This window comes from Lissotriton vulgaris, chromosome 4_1, assembly GCF_964263255.1.
Source record: "Lissotriton vulgaris chromosome 4_1, aLisVul1.2, whole genome shotgun sequence".
NCBI classification, from domain to species: Eukaryota; Metazoa; Chordata; class Amphibia; order Caudata; family Salamandridae; genus Lissotriton; species Lissotriton vulgaris.
The window spans coordinates 932,157,548-932,175,838 of NC_141691.1; the positions used below are offsets into that span (position 1 = coordinate 932,157,548).

Sequence of the window (18,291 nt, forward strand, 5' to 3'; positions counted from 1 at the left end):
CTATTTACTGCCTCAAGGCCTGGGGAAACTATGGAACTCTGTTGCTCATTCATGACATGCTCAACCACCTCTGCCAGTCTATTGCCAACGTTTGCTTCAATTGCCCCTTCCGCTAAAAACAACTCCGCCGACTGCTTCATTTGCAAAAAGCGCAAAATCGGCTTCCCAAGCATTCCAGTCACCCTTAATTGGCTGGGAGCTTCCATTTTCTGGATCCTGTCACTTACATCACCCTCCACAGGACCAGCAGCACTTACCAATGTCCGGTTTGCTGCTTTAGTGCTCCTCTGCATGTTTTTGGGAGGTGACATGGCTGCCAAACTTCGAGAAACCTTCTACAGTCGCAGTCCACAACCAAACGTGGGCTGGCGGCAAAATACCAGCAAAGTTTTCCGAGCTGCAAACACACAGCTACTCGCTCATACGGCAAGCACTGTAACCCAAATCGCGCTGCTACCATCATCCGGTAGAGATGTGTGTTTACCTTACGGTGTTTGCTCCTCACTGCTTGCATCATCGAGTCTCTTCTTTCCGAAATCTGAACTGGAATGCCGAGCAGTTTAAACGGTTCAGAAGTGTTAAAAAGACAAGGAGCACTCTATATGCACATACTTTCCAGCACTAGAGCCCAATTTGCTCTTTGATGGGTTTCTTCTTTCCATCGCCCCAGCGTCCAGACCCAGCGTTTTCCCCAGGCACAAAGAAGCTGAGAGGTAGCGTACGAAAAAAGACAGCGGTAAATAATTCAAAAGCTGTTGCATTTCAGCAGATATTCGGCAGGCATTCAGTAAGTATTTCTCCCTCGTGTCTGCCTTGAATCACTGACAAAATATCAAAACTACAAATATTGACATACAAAATAATCGTCTACTAAATATCGATAACAAATACATCGCCATTCTATATTTAAGTAATAAAATACAAAAATATCGATGACACATTATCGCGAAACAAAAATATCGACTCCAAAAATATCGTACACACACATATCGATTTTAAATATATCGACAATCATAAGTAAAGATAGCACCTAACAAAAACATCGATAACACAAATATCTACATCAATATTATCGCTATAAAAAATTATCGACATCACAAAAACACCTAACATAATTTTTTTTACACAATATAAATTTTAAATATAATAAATACACGCATATAATACTTAAAATACTTACCTAACACAACTTTAAATTAAAATATGCCCACGTTAATTATTTAAAAATTATATATCAAATTAAAAATTATAAACAAACAGAATTCAATTATAGACATTTCTAAAATAATATAACACATTTTTAAATGCAAAACCACTTATAAAAACGCTTCAAAATACACGAATAAAACAAATACCTCAACATTAGTAGTTCCCATACAACCAACACATCTAACTAACTGCAAAAAAATTCAAACTAACCAATAGAAAACCTTTGAAAGTGATCTAACCAATGAAAAACAAGAAACAATTAAATACACACTATAAAAACCAAAAAACTCTAACCACTAACACCTACAAAGAAAATTCAGGAAGAAGAAACTCTACCCAAGTTTCGACAACACCACATACTACACTGAAAAGACATCTACTCAAGATTACAAAAAGTAAGTAGACACAACTTGGTAAAATAACTAGATAACTAATAGCAAACTACTATGCTTAAACAATTCTAAATTACTTAACATTTCTTTCTTTTTATATCTCCACAACAGATCCAACTTTACAAATAATCTAAGCATTTAAAAGGAACGAAAACTACAAACTACAAAATTATACTAATTTATTTTTCTCTACACTTAAAACATGCAAAAATAAATGCTCACATTTTAAAAGGAGCAAACTAAGTCAATGTTATATTTCCACAATGTATAAAATGTACAAAGTTTTTTAAATAAATATATTAGAAAACCTGCCTTTAAAAATCTCCAACTTTGCAGTAAAGATAATACATTAAATAAACCATTCTCTTATTTCTTCCCACAGTCAACCTGAAAAATTAAAAAGCAACAAAACATCTACATTCATCTTTAAATGCATAACACTTGGTAAGTATAAAATAAATTGAATTGTACTATTTCTTAGTAAAAAATAGCATATTGTAAAAGTTTACTTAAACTAAATAAATAACTTATATTTATAAAACATGTTTAAAATATTTCCTAATTAATATCACGTTTCCATAATGAAATGTCTTATCCTGCTAAGTGTTAATGCAACATACATATATAAACATTGACTAAAACATATTTAACTTTATTTTAACAGAGCACTAAAAGACAAAAAAGCATCAACTAAAGAAACAAATATCTACTTTCAAAGTCAACACATGATTATTGGCAAGTACATAAGTAATGTGGAAATAGAATAAATAAATCCTATTTTATAAAAACATTTTCTAATTATGATTAATACATCTTTCCTAGATTAAAGAAATTCACTATGACTGAAGATGCAACATTTATCACTTCTCAAAAAAGGAATTTTTTATGCTATATGGGGTATACTTATACCCAAGAGAAACAAAAAGACCTTAAAGTAAAGTGGAAATGTACAAAGTATTACTCTAACAAATGTTATGGGCGAGCAACAACTAGAGAAACTAGTGTCATAAATACAACAGAACACAACTATCCACCTAACATTTCTGAAATAGAGGTTAGATCTACTCTAGAAAACATTAAAGAATAAAGTAGCATTTGTGATTTACCAACAAGTGTATTATTAAACGAATTACTTCCAAAAGTACCTAGAGAAGCAAGAGGTCAACTACCAATGATTGCTTCCATAAAAAGAACAATAGCTAGAACAAAAAAATCGACAAGGCCTACAATACCAACACCTTAAATCTTTGAAGAGGTAATAATTCCACCTGAGCTTACCATAACCCACAATGATGAACCTTTTATCGTCTACGACAATAATAACAAAGATAAAAGGATAATAATGTTTGCAACAGTAAACAATATTAGAAAGTTAAAAGAAAGCCAAACATGGATGATGGATGGCCCATTTAGCATATGCCCTAAACCATTCTATCAACTATATACTCTACATGGACAATTCCATAATACTTGCATACCTTTTATTTATTGTTTATTACCAAACAAACAAGCTTCAACCTATGCAGAAATTTTAAATACAATAAAATAAAATAAAAAACCACGGACTACTTTCCCCTAAAAATAATAATCGACTTTGAACAGGCCATGATACAATCCATCCTGGAAATATACCCTCACACATCCATTCAAGGATGTTACTTTCACTTCAACCAATGTCTCTGGAGACACTTACAAAAATCAACACTAAGGGCTTCATTACGATGTCGGGCGGATCGCCACCGCCATGGTGGCGGTGGCGATCCGCCCGACAGAAATGCCCGCACGCCACCCTTTTCCCCCGCCACATTACAATGGCGGGGGGACCGCAATGGAGGGAAACACCGCCCGCCACTTTTCCGCCCCGGTCGCCATGCGACCGGGGCGGAAAAGGAATAATTTGTTGGCGGTGTCTAATAGACACCGCCAGACATATTATGATGTGTGGTGTGCAGTGCCTTTCCGTGGCGGCATGCGGAATTCCCTCTGGGGCCCCCCTGCGGGACCGCAGAGTGAAGTACAGGTGGGGGTGCATGTGGGGGGGGCCTCGGGTACCCCCCTTCATTGTCATTTGCAAAGAGGCAGGCACCGCGCGGTGCCTGCCGCTTTGCAAATGACAATGTTAAAGTGCATTTTCAGCATTGTGGCGGGCGGTGCAGAGAGCACCGCCCGCCACAATGCTGAAAATACAGGATGTGCCCACCACTGTGGCGGGCACATCCTAATGGCACTCCCGGGACCCCCGCCCTTAAGGCGGCTGGTCCGGATTTACGATGGGATGATGGGCGGGCAAAGACCGCCCGTCATCCTAATGGACCCCCTAAGTGTTGAATATGCAACCAAGATAACATTTGCATATCAAATCAAACACATACTAGCACTAGCATACGTGCCAATAACAGACGTGGCTGAGCACTATAACATTTTAATTGAAAGTGCATACTATACTAAAAATGAACAAAAACTAGCCCCCCTTCTAGATTATTTTAAGGACAACTGGGTGGGGAGATTACACAGGTCAGGACACAGACGCCAACCTAGATTCCAAATACCTTGGTGGAATGTATATCTCCAAACATTAAATCAAGAAGCCAAAATAAACAATGCAGTTGAGGGTTGGCACAATGCCTTCCTAGCTTCAACAGGCCGTACAACTCCTACACTACACAAGTTGCTAAAGGCAATACAAAAAGAACAAAGTTTTCAAGAATTAAGAATGGAGCAATCAGTCTTGCAATTAAAACCAAAAGTATCAAGACAAACAGCTCAAATGTACCAATATTTACAACAACAAGTACAACTTTATCCTACAACAAAAGTATTAGAATATTTGCAAATGATTGCCAAAACACTAGTCTAACAATAGAAACTCTATCCAATTAAAATGAAATAAAATAATCCTACCATATCAACAAACAGATATCCGTTACAAAATGTAAGTATTAATTTTGTCTACTTATTTATGAAATTTAAATAAATAGACAAAAAATATATATAATGAACAACATCAGCATATAAACAGTACATTCCCCACCCACAAGAAAAATAAGATAAAACCACGTACCTTGCACTGCAATTGAAATACCAAATCCAAGGGATGGAAAATAATCCACATCCAATTAAATGTTCAATGAAAATAAAAAGCTTAAGAAAATGTAAAAATACAACTGTGCCAAATCCATCGAAATTCCGTAAAAAATCAGCAAACTTGAATCCATTAAAAACCCGAAAACGTGTAAAAATTTAAAAAACGCTCCAGGAATCCCGAATAATAAAGGAAGTGTAAAAAAAGTTTTACTTTAACAAGTAAAATACACTTCCTTTAGTTACAAAAACGTAGTACTTCCGTAAACGAAAATGCTGTAACCAAACACCTGTAAAAAAAATCAACATTCCCACCCTCACAAAATATAAAAATATACATTAGTCACTAACAATAAATAGATATGTAACACTAAAATTAACGAAATATACCCAAAACAAACAACTCAAACTAGGCCTAATTACGTGCAAATGACGATAACACTTAAAACGTAAATAACTACCTATAAACATCAAAAATCCTAAAACACTAGTCCACACATCACAAATTTGAATTTGAATTTGAATTTTGAAGGGGATTTATAGAGCGCATGGCTGCCCGAGAGCGTCCCAGCGCTAACTGAATCCAGAGGAAGGGTCAGGCGGGGTGGAGAAAGGTCAGGGGAACAGCCATGTCTTCAAGGATTTGCGGAATGAAAGGAGATTAGGTTGGGTCCGAAGGTCCGGTGGGAGAGATTTCCACATTTTAGACATTTGAAATGAGAACTGTCGACCTCCGAAGCGTGTTCTCTTAATCCTGGGTATTTGAGTTAAGTGGGCGTTAGTAGAGCGTAAGGCTCTGTTTGTCGTGTATGGTGTCACAAGATCTTTCAGGACCGGAGGGGCTTTTCCATACAGGATTTTGTGAGTTAGGCACATGGCCTTGAATTGTACCCTTTGCTCCACTGGGAGCCAGTGAAGTTCTTTGAGTGCAGGTTTAACAAACTACTACCTTCAAAACATACTTACAATACTTAAATTTAAAGATTATAACTCTTACCTTCTCAGACGCGAAGTAGCTGCCAACCGTGATCTTGAATCTTCCCACATGACCCAAAAAGACTAAGAGCGGTTACAAAATAGAACACCCAAATAATAATGAATACATAAAAATAGTTCAATAAATGACTAAATAATTTATTTAACAAAACATAAATTATTTAAACATTAAAAACATTTTTTTTTATATGGGCATTTTTATGCTTATGTATTATATACAATATTATTATGTGTAAAAATTGTAAAATTATGAAATTAAATATTACTAATAAATAATATTTAATATTATAATTATAAATATATGTGTTTGTAAACAATGTTAACTAATGTATAATTTGTATGTACTTTTGATATAAAAATTTTAATCATATTAATATTAGTAATACAATATTAATATTAATATTACTAGAAATAAAAGTGACATTATAATACAAATATTTTTTTTAAAATATTGTATACAATACTAGTATTAATATGTTATGTAAATGTTATAATTTGAAAATGGATCTACATTTATAACATATCTTCCACAGTAAAATATTAGATTAATAATATTATGCAATGTACAATACTAAATATTTTGAAATGTGAAATATAAATGTATTTACAACAGTATGTACAATATATATTATTATGTCAAATGTATGTTTTTACTGTATTTTGTCAATATACCTATTATTTACTTTACTCAACAACTAAAAAAAATATTTGTTTTGTGTGTGAAAATAAAAAAATTCAAAAACTTACACATTTACACTTTAAAAAAATTATCTACTTACAAATATTTATTCTCTAAATAATAAAAATAAAAAAAATTAAAAACTGTGCATGGTGTTTTTACTTACTGTAAATTTAAAAAAATGTACCCATTTCTCTAAATGTATTTTTTCAGAAAATAATCCCACTACAATGTACTGTAAATTTTAGTAGATGCTGAACACTGAACCTATTTAATTTACTATTCCAACTCCAATCTACATTTAATTAGGGTAGATGCTGTACACTTAACCTAATTAATTTACTATTCCAACTCCAATTTACATTTAATTGAGATAGGTGCTGGACACTAAAACTATTTAATTCAATATTCCAACTCCAATCTACATTTAAGTAGGGTAGATGCTGTACACTTACCTAATTAATTTACTATTCCAACTCCAATTTACATGTAATTAAGATAGGTGCTGGACACTAAAACTATTTAATTTAATATTCCAACTCCAATCTACATTGAAGTAGGGTAGGTGCTGGAGACTGAAACTATTTAATTTACTATTCCAACTCCAATCTACATTTAATTAGGGTAGGTGCTGGACACTAAAACTATTTAATTTACTATTCCAACTCAAATCTACATTTAGGGGCTCATTATGATGATGGACTTGAGTCCAACCGCGACCATAGAGTAGGAGGGAACCTCCGCATGGCCTGCGGAGTTCCCTCCTGTCCAATTAGGATGTGACTGCCACCCTGGCGGTCAAATCCTCTATTTTTAAAATTGTGGCGGGTGCGGCTTCAAGCTGCACCCACCGCAATGTTAAAAATGCATACATTGCATTTGTATGCAGAAAGCTCTGCACAGTGAAGCTCTATATGCTTTTCCACGGCGGAAAACCCGCCGTGGAAAAGCGTTTCTTTTTGGGCATCCTAATATGGCTGGCGGTGTCTGAGAGACACCGCCACGATATTAGGGTTTTTCCGCCACGGTTATAAACCAACCGCGGTGGAAAAGCTGCGGACGGAAACCAGGACACACCAGCCATCCTAATGTGACGGTGGGTCTTTGGTGGGTCCGCTGCGGTTTTTCCGTATCCTCTGGGCCGGCGGTGGCTTCCGCCAGCCCGGAGGATGCAGAAAAACTGCTATCCTAATCTACCCCTTAATTAGGGTAGGTGCTGGACACTGAACCTATTTAATTTACTATTCAAACTCCAATCTACATTTAATTAGGGTAGATGCTGGACACTGAACTTAATTCATTTACTATTCCAACTCCAATCTACATATAATTAGGGTAGGTGCAGGACACTGAACCTATTTAATTCACTATTCCAACTCCAATCTACATTTAATTAGGGTAGGTGTTGGACACTGAACCTATCTAAATTACTATTCCAACTCCAATGTACTTTTAATTATGGTAGATGCTGGACACTGAACCTAATTAATTTACTATTCCAACTCCAATTTACATTTAATTAAGATAGGCGCTGGACACTAAAACTATTTAATTTACTATTCCAACTCCAATATACATTTAATTATGGTAGGTGCTGGACACTGAAACTATTTAATTTACTATTACAACTCCGATCTACATTTAATTAGGGTAGGTGCTGGACACTAAAACTATTTAATTTACTATTCCAACTCCAATCTACATTTAATTAGGGTAAGTGCTGGACACTGAAACTATGTAATGTACTATTCCAACTCCAATCTACATTTAATTAGGGTAGGTGCTGGACTCTGAAACTATTTAATTTACTATTCCCACTCCAATCTACATTTAATTATGGTAGGTGCTGGACACTGCAACTATACAATTTACTACTCCAATCTACATGTAATTAGGGTAGATGCTAAACACTTAACCTAATACATTTACTATTCCAACTCCAATCTACTTTTAATTGGGGTACGTGCTGGACACTGAACTTAATTAATTTACTATTCCAACTCCAATTTACATTTAATTATGGTAGGTGCTGGACACTAAAACTATTTAATTTACTATTCCAACTCCAATCTACATTTAATTAGGGTAGGTGCTGGACACTGAACTTAATTATTTACTATACCAACTCCAATCTACATTTAATTAGGGTAGGTGCTGGACACTAAAACTATTTAATTTACTATTCCAACTCCAATCTACATTTAATTAGGGTAGGTGCTGGACACTGCAACTATATAGCTTAAAACTTCAACTCCAATCTACATGTAATTAGGGTAGGTGCTGGACACTGTACCTAATAAATTTACTATTCCAACTCCAATCTACATTTAATGAAGGTAGGTGCTTGACACTGAACCTTTTTTATTAACTATTCATACTCCAATCTACATTTAATGAGAGTAGGTGCTGGACACTTAACCTAATTAATTTACTATTCCAACTCCAATATACATTTAATTAGGGTAGGTGGTGGACACTGAACCTAATTAGTTTACTATTCCAACACTAATTTACATTTAATTAAGATAGGTGCTGGACACTAAAACTATTTAATGTACTATTCCAACTCCAATATACATTTAATTATGGTAGGTGCTGGACACTGAAACTATTTAATATACTATTCCAACTCCAATCTATAGTTAATTAGGGTAGTTGCTGGACACTGAACCTAATAAATTTACTATTCCAATTCCAATTTACATTTAATTAAGATAGGTGCTGGACACTCAAACTATTTAATTTACTATTCCAAGTCAAATATACATTTAATGATGGTAGGTGCTGTACAAAGAAACTATTTAATTTACTATTCCAACTCCAATCTACATTTAATTAGGGTAGGTGCTGGACACTGAAACTATTTAATTTACTATTCCAACTCTAATCTACATTTAATTATAGTAGGTGCTGGACACTAAAACTATTTAATTTACTATTCCTACTCCAATCTACATTTAATTAAGGTTGGTGCTCGACACTGAAAATATTTGATTTACTTTTCCAACTCCAATCTACTTTTAATTAAGGTAGGTGCTGGACAATAAAACTATTTAATTTACTATTCAAACTCCAATCAACATTTAATTAGGTTAGGTGCTGGACACTGAATCTATTTATTTCTTAACCACTACCCACCCATATCCCCTATAAAAACAAAAATTCACTGCTACAAATTTGTATAATTTGAATAAAATATACTTTTTCATTTCCTAGTTACATTATACATTTGTATTAAAATGTTATATTTATAAAATACTTTAGATTTAAATTTCAAATGTAATAAATAAAACAACTATTTTTATTTTAAAATGAATATTTTTTTACATTTCACCACACTTATCCACTATAAACACAACATGACAATATAAAATATATGTACAAATTATAAAAATTCGAAATTTAAATTTCATTTTTACATTTAAATGGTAAATTTACTTTCATTTTGTTTTTAAATGTGAAACACTTATCCTTTATAAAATTTAAATAACACTATTACAATTCCTTACCATATTTTTTAAAATATTTATAATAAAGTTTCAAATGTATGCATTTTTTTGTAACATTTTTAATAAATATTTTAAAATACTCCCCACCCTTATCCCCTAAAGCACAACATCCCACTCCTAAAATTATTGACAAATTTTTAAAAATATAATTTTAAATTTCATACTTCCATTTAAAATATTCGAAAATGTATTGTTAAATTTCATATTTACATTTTAAATATTCGAAAATATATAGTTACATTTTATATTTACATTTAAAAAATTGTTTTTTTTAAATTTCAAATTCCAAATTTGAATTTGAAAATAATACATTACAAAGAAAATTATATTTTTAAAAACACTCCTCACCCTTATCCCCTATTAACCCAACATCCCACTCCTAAAATTATTTACACATTTTTGAAAACATAACTTTACATTTCATATTTACATTTAAAATATTCAAAAAAATATTGTTAAATTTCACATTTACATTTAAAATTTGTAATAATGTTTTTTATTTCAAATTAAAATTTGAAAATAATACATTACAATAAAAATTATACTTCTAAAAACACTCCCCACCCTTATCCCCTATTAACCCAACATCCCGCTCCTAAAATTATTTACAAATTTTCTAAACTATAATTTTAAATTTCATATTAAAATTTAAAATATTCGAAAATATATTTATACATTTCATATTTACATTTAACATTTCTAATCTTTTGGTTTTTTTTTCAATTTCAAATTTCAAATTAACATTTGAAAATAATACATTACAATAAATGTAATATTTTTAAAAATACTCCCCACCTTTATCCCCTATCAACCCAACACCCCGCACCTAAAATTTATTACAATTTATTAAATTATATTTTGTTTTTCAAATTTAAATTTATATTTATTTTACAAAAATGTATTTATTAAAAAATTCACATTTTTTATCTGAAATGTATATTTATATTACAAAAAATTACATTAGAATTTACAATTTTTAAAACACTCCCCCATATCCCTTATAAACACAACATCCTGCTCTTAAAAAATATCTAACATTTTTAAATCATTAATATTTATTCCAATTATAAAAGAACATTTATATCTATTAAAAATAACATAAATATAATACATTATGTAACAATATTTTAACATTTTGATATTTACAACATCGATATTTCTTACTTCGACATTATTTACATCTATATTACATACAATGACACAAAACAATATTTTTAACTTCGACATGTAAAACATCGATATTACTTACCTGCGATATTTTGGACTTGATATTTCTCTACCGCGACATTAAATACTCGATATTTTGACTGTGTACCGTCTGCCTTATGTCAGCTCCGAACTTTTCATGGCAGAAAACACCTCGGGAGCTCCTCGCGTGTTGGTGCTCAGAGAATGCCATCTTGCTTCTCCCCCCCTAAAGTTTCACCTTCCAATAATTTCTTCCCAATTCCTACTGATCATGCAGAGAGATTATGACATTGTTTATATTTTAAAGAGACTTTGTTTCATTACCTATCTATGTCCATGGGTGTACAAAAGACTAAATGGTTATTTTCCAACCATAAAACTGCACATACAGGGCTGCCTTCATGTATAAACAAATTGTAGTCCTTTAGAGAGTATTTTGAATTGTTATATACTCCCTAACATCTAGCAAACCCTTTACAGCCAGTCATAGAAAACATTTACCCAGGAGGATAGCAACCCCAATCACAAGTCATCTATATTAATGTGGTAGTATTTTATGCATGAAATCCTGTCAGATTTTGTTGAAAACGGGATGGCTAGGAAGGAAGTTAAAGTTACTGTGGTATACTACTGGGATTTTGTAAAATAAAACACCTGACAGTTAAATTTTTTCCAAATATTGTTTACAAAATACACCTAAGGGTACCATATTTTTTGTAAACAATATTGGAATATTTCTGTTTGACAAAATATCTTTTAATGATATTCTGACACACAGCCAGTTACAGTAAAACCTAAATTGGTTATTTGCCATCTTTTCTGTTTTTGTATTCGTTTTTTTACTGTACCATGTATTAAAACCACAAAAGTTTTAACTTCCATTTAACTTTAGTTTTTTAAATAAACCTGTAGTGTGTTTTTTGTGCCCCAAAGAGGAGAATGTTTTGGTCAGTTTTACGTCAATTATGCATGAAACATTAACACTCACTTCATTGGTTATCATGTCTTACTATTTGCCCCTACTAACTTCCAAATATTGTATAGGCCTATTGGGCTTATCAATACTTTTGCTGTGGGCATATTGTCCAAATGGTGTGATGCAATCAACCTGTTTTCCTATAGAGAATTACGTAGTCACATTGGTGATAGCCTAAAGTTAAGGGATGATTCACTAAGGGCCTTTAAGATTAGTTCCTGCATGAACTCTGACCTGTGGTTACCATACCACCTTGTCAAGCAATTTAGAAGTAAGAGACCCAGCCCAGTACCGGGTTCTTAAGTGCTCTAATCCAGCATTGGATTACTAAGCATTTATGCCATTTCTATGCTGCAATTACTATATAACTACCAAATCTATGCGGGCCTGATTTAGATCTTTGCACATGAGTTACTCCGTCATAATGGTGACAGACATCTCATCCACCCAAATATAAACCCCATAGGATATAATGAGATTTATATTTTGGCGGATGTGATATCTGTCACCGCTGTGATGGAGTTACCCTTCCACCAAGATCAAAATCAGCCCAAAGTAACCATGCCTATTCTAACAATATGTTCTACTTAATCTTAAGTTTAATAAACCACTGCTAATGTAGTTGAATATATCATGTGTACTGATTCGGGAGGTCCAAAATAGGGTAGACTACAAATATTCCTTTAGATCACATATCAGGTCAGTTATCTTCCAAACATTTTTCTTCCAAATGTAGGTAGCCCAAATTGAGTATTTCAACATACCGGTCCTGTCAACTTTCCCTTTCTGCACAGGAACCTGGCTATGGCTGTAAATCCACAGACTTTGGAAATCTAACAAGGCCTAACACCTTATGAAAAGATGATTTTACCTTGATTTGCTGCATACTTCAAATCGGCAAAGTAAGCAAAAAATCAAGTTCTATGGTCCGCTTTCCTAAAGTTTCCTTTCAGATATGTACTCTGGATTACAACAAAAGCTGCGGGCACAGTAAGACTCACCCCACTGCATCACCAATGTTAAATAAGACCTGGAAGCACACTGGGAAGTGAAAGTGGGATTTTTTAAAGCCAAGCCATCTATTTATAGCCCTATTACTGTATATGGTACTTACTAAGTAGCTTCTCAAACATCTCTTAACATAAATGTAACTATATTTTGATATGCATACTAAATTATATGTAAAACACAATTTTCTCTATTTTCTCCAGGAAGAATAGCAAGATTCATGATGGCTTTGAAATCAAGGTAAGTATACTACAATTCCTTGGAGTCATTTTGAGGTTAACTAGAGTGACCTATTTCATTTATCCTTGATCTGGAAGCAGAAGCTATCATTCGAGGCAGATTATGTTATTTTCTTGTATCCAAGTTTTAAAATATTCATGAAATCTAGGAGGGACTCTCACTTCCCCTTTGACTATTAAAGAGGGGGACCTCTATCAACTCTATATTCATTTTGCAAGCAGCAAGATGTGGACTTACATATGAATGCTGGTAATTCATAATTAGCTCATGTTAGGACAGTCTCCATTGCCATAAACTTTCACATCTTTCCTGTGTGACAGAACAGCATACATTTCCCCGTGCCAGTGGTATTTATTTTCACAATGAAGTAAAATACATATTTAGGTCTAATTGTTCCCTCAGTTTAACATGGATGTCCAGGTGTCCTAGTCATGGTACTTCTAGCTGAATTTAAAAAATCAGTTCTACAATCAAATTATTTACTGCTGGGATCTTTGCACGCCATGATCTAGAATGTTGCTGAATCATCATTAAAATTATGTTTATGCCTATGAATAAAAATTGGGATCATGGAAAGTAGGGCTAAAAGGCATTGCTTGTTTGATTGTTTGTATAAGCTTTATTCAACAAAAAATGTCATAAAAGCTTTAAAAATGCATTTTCTTGAAAAGAGAAATACAAACGTACAACATCATATACTTATATGGGCGGACAATACAACATAATCGCCCAATGGGCCCATGACACAGTAAAATATTTGTCATATTCAAATAATTAAAAATTCATGAGTAAAATAAAAGGGTACAGTTAATACATACCTAAGTTAAAAATATACAATAAGAAAGGAATCAAAACAGATAGCATTTCATCTTCAGCATTCATAGTGTTGCAGTTAACTGAAGAATTCTTGATTTTTCCTGGGATAGCAGCAAAGAATGGCATATAAAGTGTTTGTGCATGGGAATTTTTTTTATATTTTATATTTTTGGGATTACAAGCTTGGAGTTGTGACGCAAGATTGTCACAACCTCGTCCAAATGAAAGCTGCACCACTCTTAAGACGGCTTGCCACCTGATAAGCCATGCCTGGACAAGAAACCTTTAAATGCCACAAGCAAAAAGAGTTCTGGAATCAGATCTAAGAATGCGTAAGGCTGTGTGGTAATCCCGTGTGCCCACTTGCTGATAAATCAATTTTAGCCATTTAGCCTGCAAGATGTTATAAGCTGGGCAGGCGTACATTATATCGTCAATGCTTTCTTTTGGGGGGTCTGCAACATGGGAATCTTTTGGTGTCTTGTTGCATGAGTGCCATTTTGCAGTCATCTCCAAACCTGAAATGTGTAAACAACATCCTGTCCCTAGGGACCTGCATTATGTCACGAAAGGGCTCAATATATCTATATTGTTTATGTGAATAAAATTCCATTGTTAGTTTTCCCACATTAGGTTTACAGCTCTCCCGTTGGTCTACCTATTCCCAATAGAGTCTCTTAAGCTAGTCTCTCCTTGGTGGTTCCTGACTATCCCAATGAGCTTGGAGTCCAATAGCTATCAACATTTTTCTACCATTGGCAATCCAGCCTATTTTGCAGCCGGTATCTAGGAGTATGATCTCAGTAAGAGCTTTGGCATAAAGAGAAGCTCTTGGGTCCGCCTAATGCAAGCTCGAAAAAAGTAATGGGCGTAACCTGGCTACATCTCCAATAGACTGCCTGCCCATAGGAGTAGAAGGGTAAGAGGGTAAGAGGGATGTTTTTAGATAACCAGATCACCAGATCTCTAAAAAATGTTTGCTCGGATCTGCTGAGGTCATCAAGCTTATCAAATCCTCAAACCTCTGCTCCATAAAGAGCTGACCGGACTGCTTTGGCATCGTAAACATGGAGGGTAAGGCCTTCCGGCCTAGTGTGTGAAAGGCAGTGTTTTTCCCTATTGCTCCAGCCACTCATTTGTGCCCCCTCAGCATCTTTGCTAAGTGTGGCCTCCAGGACATTTTATCAGAGAATCTGACACCTAAGTAATCAATGGTATCTATCCTTTCCAGGAATGCCCCACCCAGCAGAGGGCTACTCCTATATGTCTTGTGGCAGTTAAAAGCCATACATTTGGTTTTCTAGTTATTTATGATCAGCCCCCAGTTGTCACAAAAAAGTTTTAATCTATTAAGTAAGTGTTGTAACCCAGCTGCGGTGTTATATATCAACAGAGTATCATCTGTGAACAACAAGGTACCTTGCTTCCCCCCAGGGTAGGCGAGTCTGCAGGAACTTCTTGGAGAAAACTGACAACCCCATTCTCATACTGGGAGAATAGGGTTGGGGCTAGAATGCAGCCCTGACAGGGATGCAAACTGTTAGTTGTCTAAGCGCCCCCCCCCCACCTGACCTGGGCGAAATTGTCCTCATGCAGCCGAATCAGTAGCCTAAGGATGATAGAGCGTGCAGATCACCCGACCAAACATTATGCACACTTGGGCCCATATAAATAAATTTTCATGTATATATTTTAATCAGGTAACCTACACACTCTCATCAGTAATTCAGTTTCACTTCTTTCTAATTCCGTGTACCTGACTTACCAATCCTTTAAACAGGTACCTAAGATCACAATGGATCAGGAGCTAGCTGTGGGATTAAGTAGGCAGCACCAAAAATACCATGCAACATTGAAATAACGGTTTGTACTTTTATAATGACCACAGACGCAAGAAGTTTTAAACATCTTTATCTAATTCTCTTCTTCATCATATGCCATGAGCCACAAATTTACACAGATCAAACTGTCTATAACTAGAATTAAAACTATTGTATAGCTATGAATGAGAGTAAGAAACATTTAGAAATCGGAAAATAAAGGGAAGGGAAAAATAAGGAACACGCTATTTTAGATCAGCAGACCTTAACAACTTCACTAAAGGCGGGTAAAGAAAGGGAACATACGATTAGCAGACTTTCGAAAGTCACTAACGGTTCATAAGAAACAAAACTTATGCAATTTGGTTTGTCCAGATGTGCTTATTCTCTAAAGGTAGGGTAAGAATGGAACAAACTATATATGCAAACGATTCTGCATTTGACTAAGGGTAGGAAGAAAGTGGAACATGCTAATAGACAAGTTTGTGCGAAAACCTTATTTATGGAAACAGGGAAAGGACGTAGGCAATTATGCTTTATTCGGGACAAGAGAGAGAAGTTTAGATAGACAAATGATGGCTGCTTGGACTGCTCACCCCACTTATCATAGCGCGGAGACACGCCTGTGGGCGTAAACCAGGCGCTTTATAAATCTCCCTAATAATAATAATAACACCCACACTCAGTTATATTTACCTAGGATAGGTTGAAGACTAACCCTGGCCACAGGTCAATTGGAAAAGGCGGGAAGGGCCCCTCAAGGACTTAGGTTGCCAGTGGGCGAGCAGGTACAGCTCATGGACAGTCAGGACAGGATAACCCCAGGATTTGGATCAGGACCGGGCTCACCAAAGGGTACGACCAACACCTGCAGCTTCGGATGCAATGCCTGCATTACTCCCTCTCTGCAAGGATTCTGCCAATAACCCCGATTGGGTTTCTCGAATCTCCCAGCAAAGTGCATTGCCAGCACTTAAGGTTTCCCAAACCCCGACTGAGTCTGTGGAAATTACGGACAGAGTGCTCCGCAGCTCTCTGTATCAATCACCTATAGAGTTCGTTGGGTCAGTGACAGGTCAGCTATTCGGACAAGTTGGACAATTTCTCTAGCTAAACCTAGGCTAGTTATACTGTTTACGGATCAGTGTAACACCCACCAATGTTGCAAGTGCGAGATTCCCTAAATTTTGATTGGTCAAAAGAGGAGGTTAGGTCATTGCACCACCTAAAATTTAGACTTTCTCAGGCTTAATATTAATTTTCGTACCCACCCCTTAAATTCTAACTTCCCATGGCATATGGTTTACAAAGAACAATGGGGTACACATTAGTTATATACATTTGTTGCAACTGCAGGTACAGTTTGGCTTCGTCCTGCTGGGTTACAGGTTGGTTCCCAGGAGCATCTTGGCTTCGGCTGCCAGCTGTCTGGGTTCCACTGCTGCATGACTTTCCTTTCCCCCATCACATGACTGGTACTATACGGGCTTCAAAGATGGAGTAGCAAGTGCCTCCCAGGCCCAAGGAATATGATACATGAAAAGCAAGCGAAAACAATTTAGAAACACAGGAAAAAATGAATACACTGTATACCGTGATTGGCTATACTACACCCCTTACTTTATATTAACTATAGCATTAGGAGTTAAGCAGAACAGACAGCGATGCAAAAGCGGCAATGCAAGCACGGAGCACGTGAGAAAACAAAGCGGCTATTGTCAGCTGTACTGCGCATGAGCAACAAGTTCTCTCCAGAACTGCGAATGCGTCACATCCCATGGGTATGACCGACGCATGCGCAGACTAAAATCCCGCAAAGCAGCGGCCATTTTAGAGGCAAGCGTTATTACTGTTTAGTAAACACATAGGCAAGCGTCACTGGGACACCCCGTGTAGTGTAAAATGAGCAATATTAGTAAGACAAACAGGTTGAATTAATCTATTAACATTATTCGAGGTTCTTGATACAAGCAACGTGCAAATACTTGCTCAATCAAGGACAAAGGGAGTGATGCCCATCTATCCAGGTGTTGTCCACAGCTTAGATATAGGGACCAGGTCAAAGGCATTCTTCAAATTGATGAATGCAAGATAAAGACTGCCCTTGCCTATCACCACTACCTTCCAATAGATAAGGAGGAGTCTAAACACCTGACCCATCATCCCAGTGTTTGGTCTAAATCCGGCCTGGTACTGGGAGAGGATGGCTTCATCCTCAGTCCATGATTGTATCCTATGCAGAAGGACTCGACCGAAGACCTTCATCATAGCAATAATCAGGCTGATTGGTCTATAATTGGAAGGACTGTCCCTAACACTGTTTGTGTATATGGAGACCACCTCAGCGGCCCTCCATGACTCTGAGACGGGGGCTCTA

General features: G+C 35.4%; 1 protein-coding gene across 1 annotated transcript in view; it reads left to right on the plus strand.

Moving 5' to 3' along the window:
- The window catches only part of LOC147722739 (uncharacterized), a 331,420-nt gene that overhangs the window by 97,720 nt on the left and 215,409 nt on the right, over positions 1-18,291 (plus strand). The window contains exon 6 of the mRNA XM_086967370.1: positions 13,242-13,278. Coding sequence (XP_086823496.1) covers positions 13,242-13,278 — 37 coding nt within the window. The remainder of the gene's footprint in view (positions 1-13,241; positions 13,279-18,291) is intronic.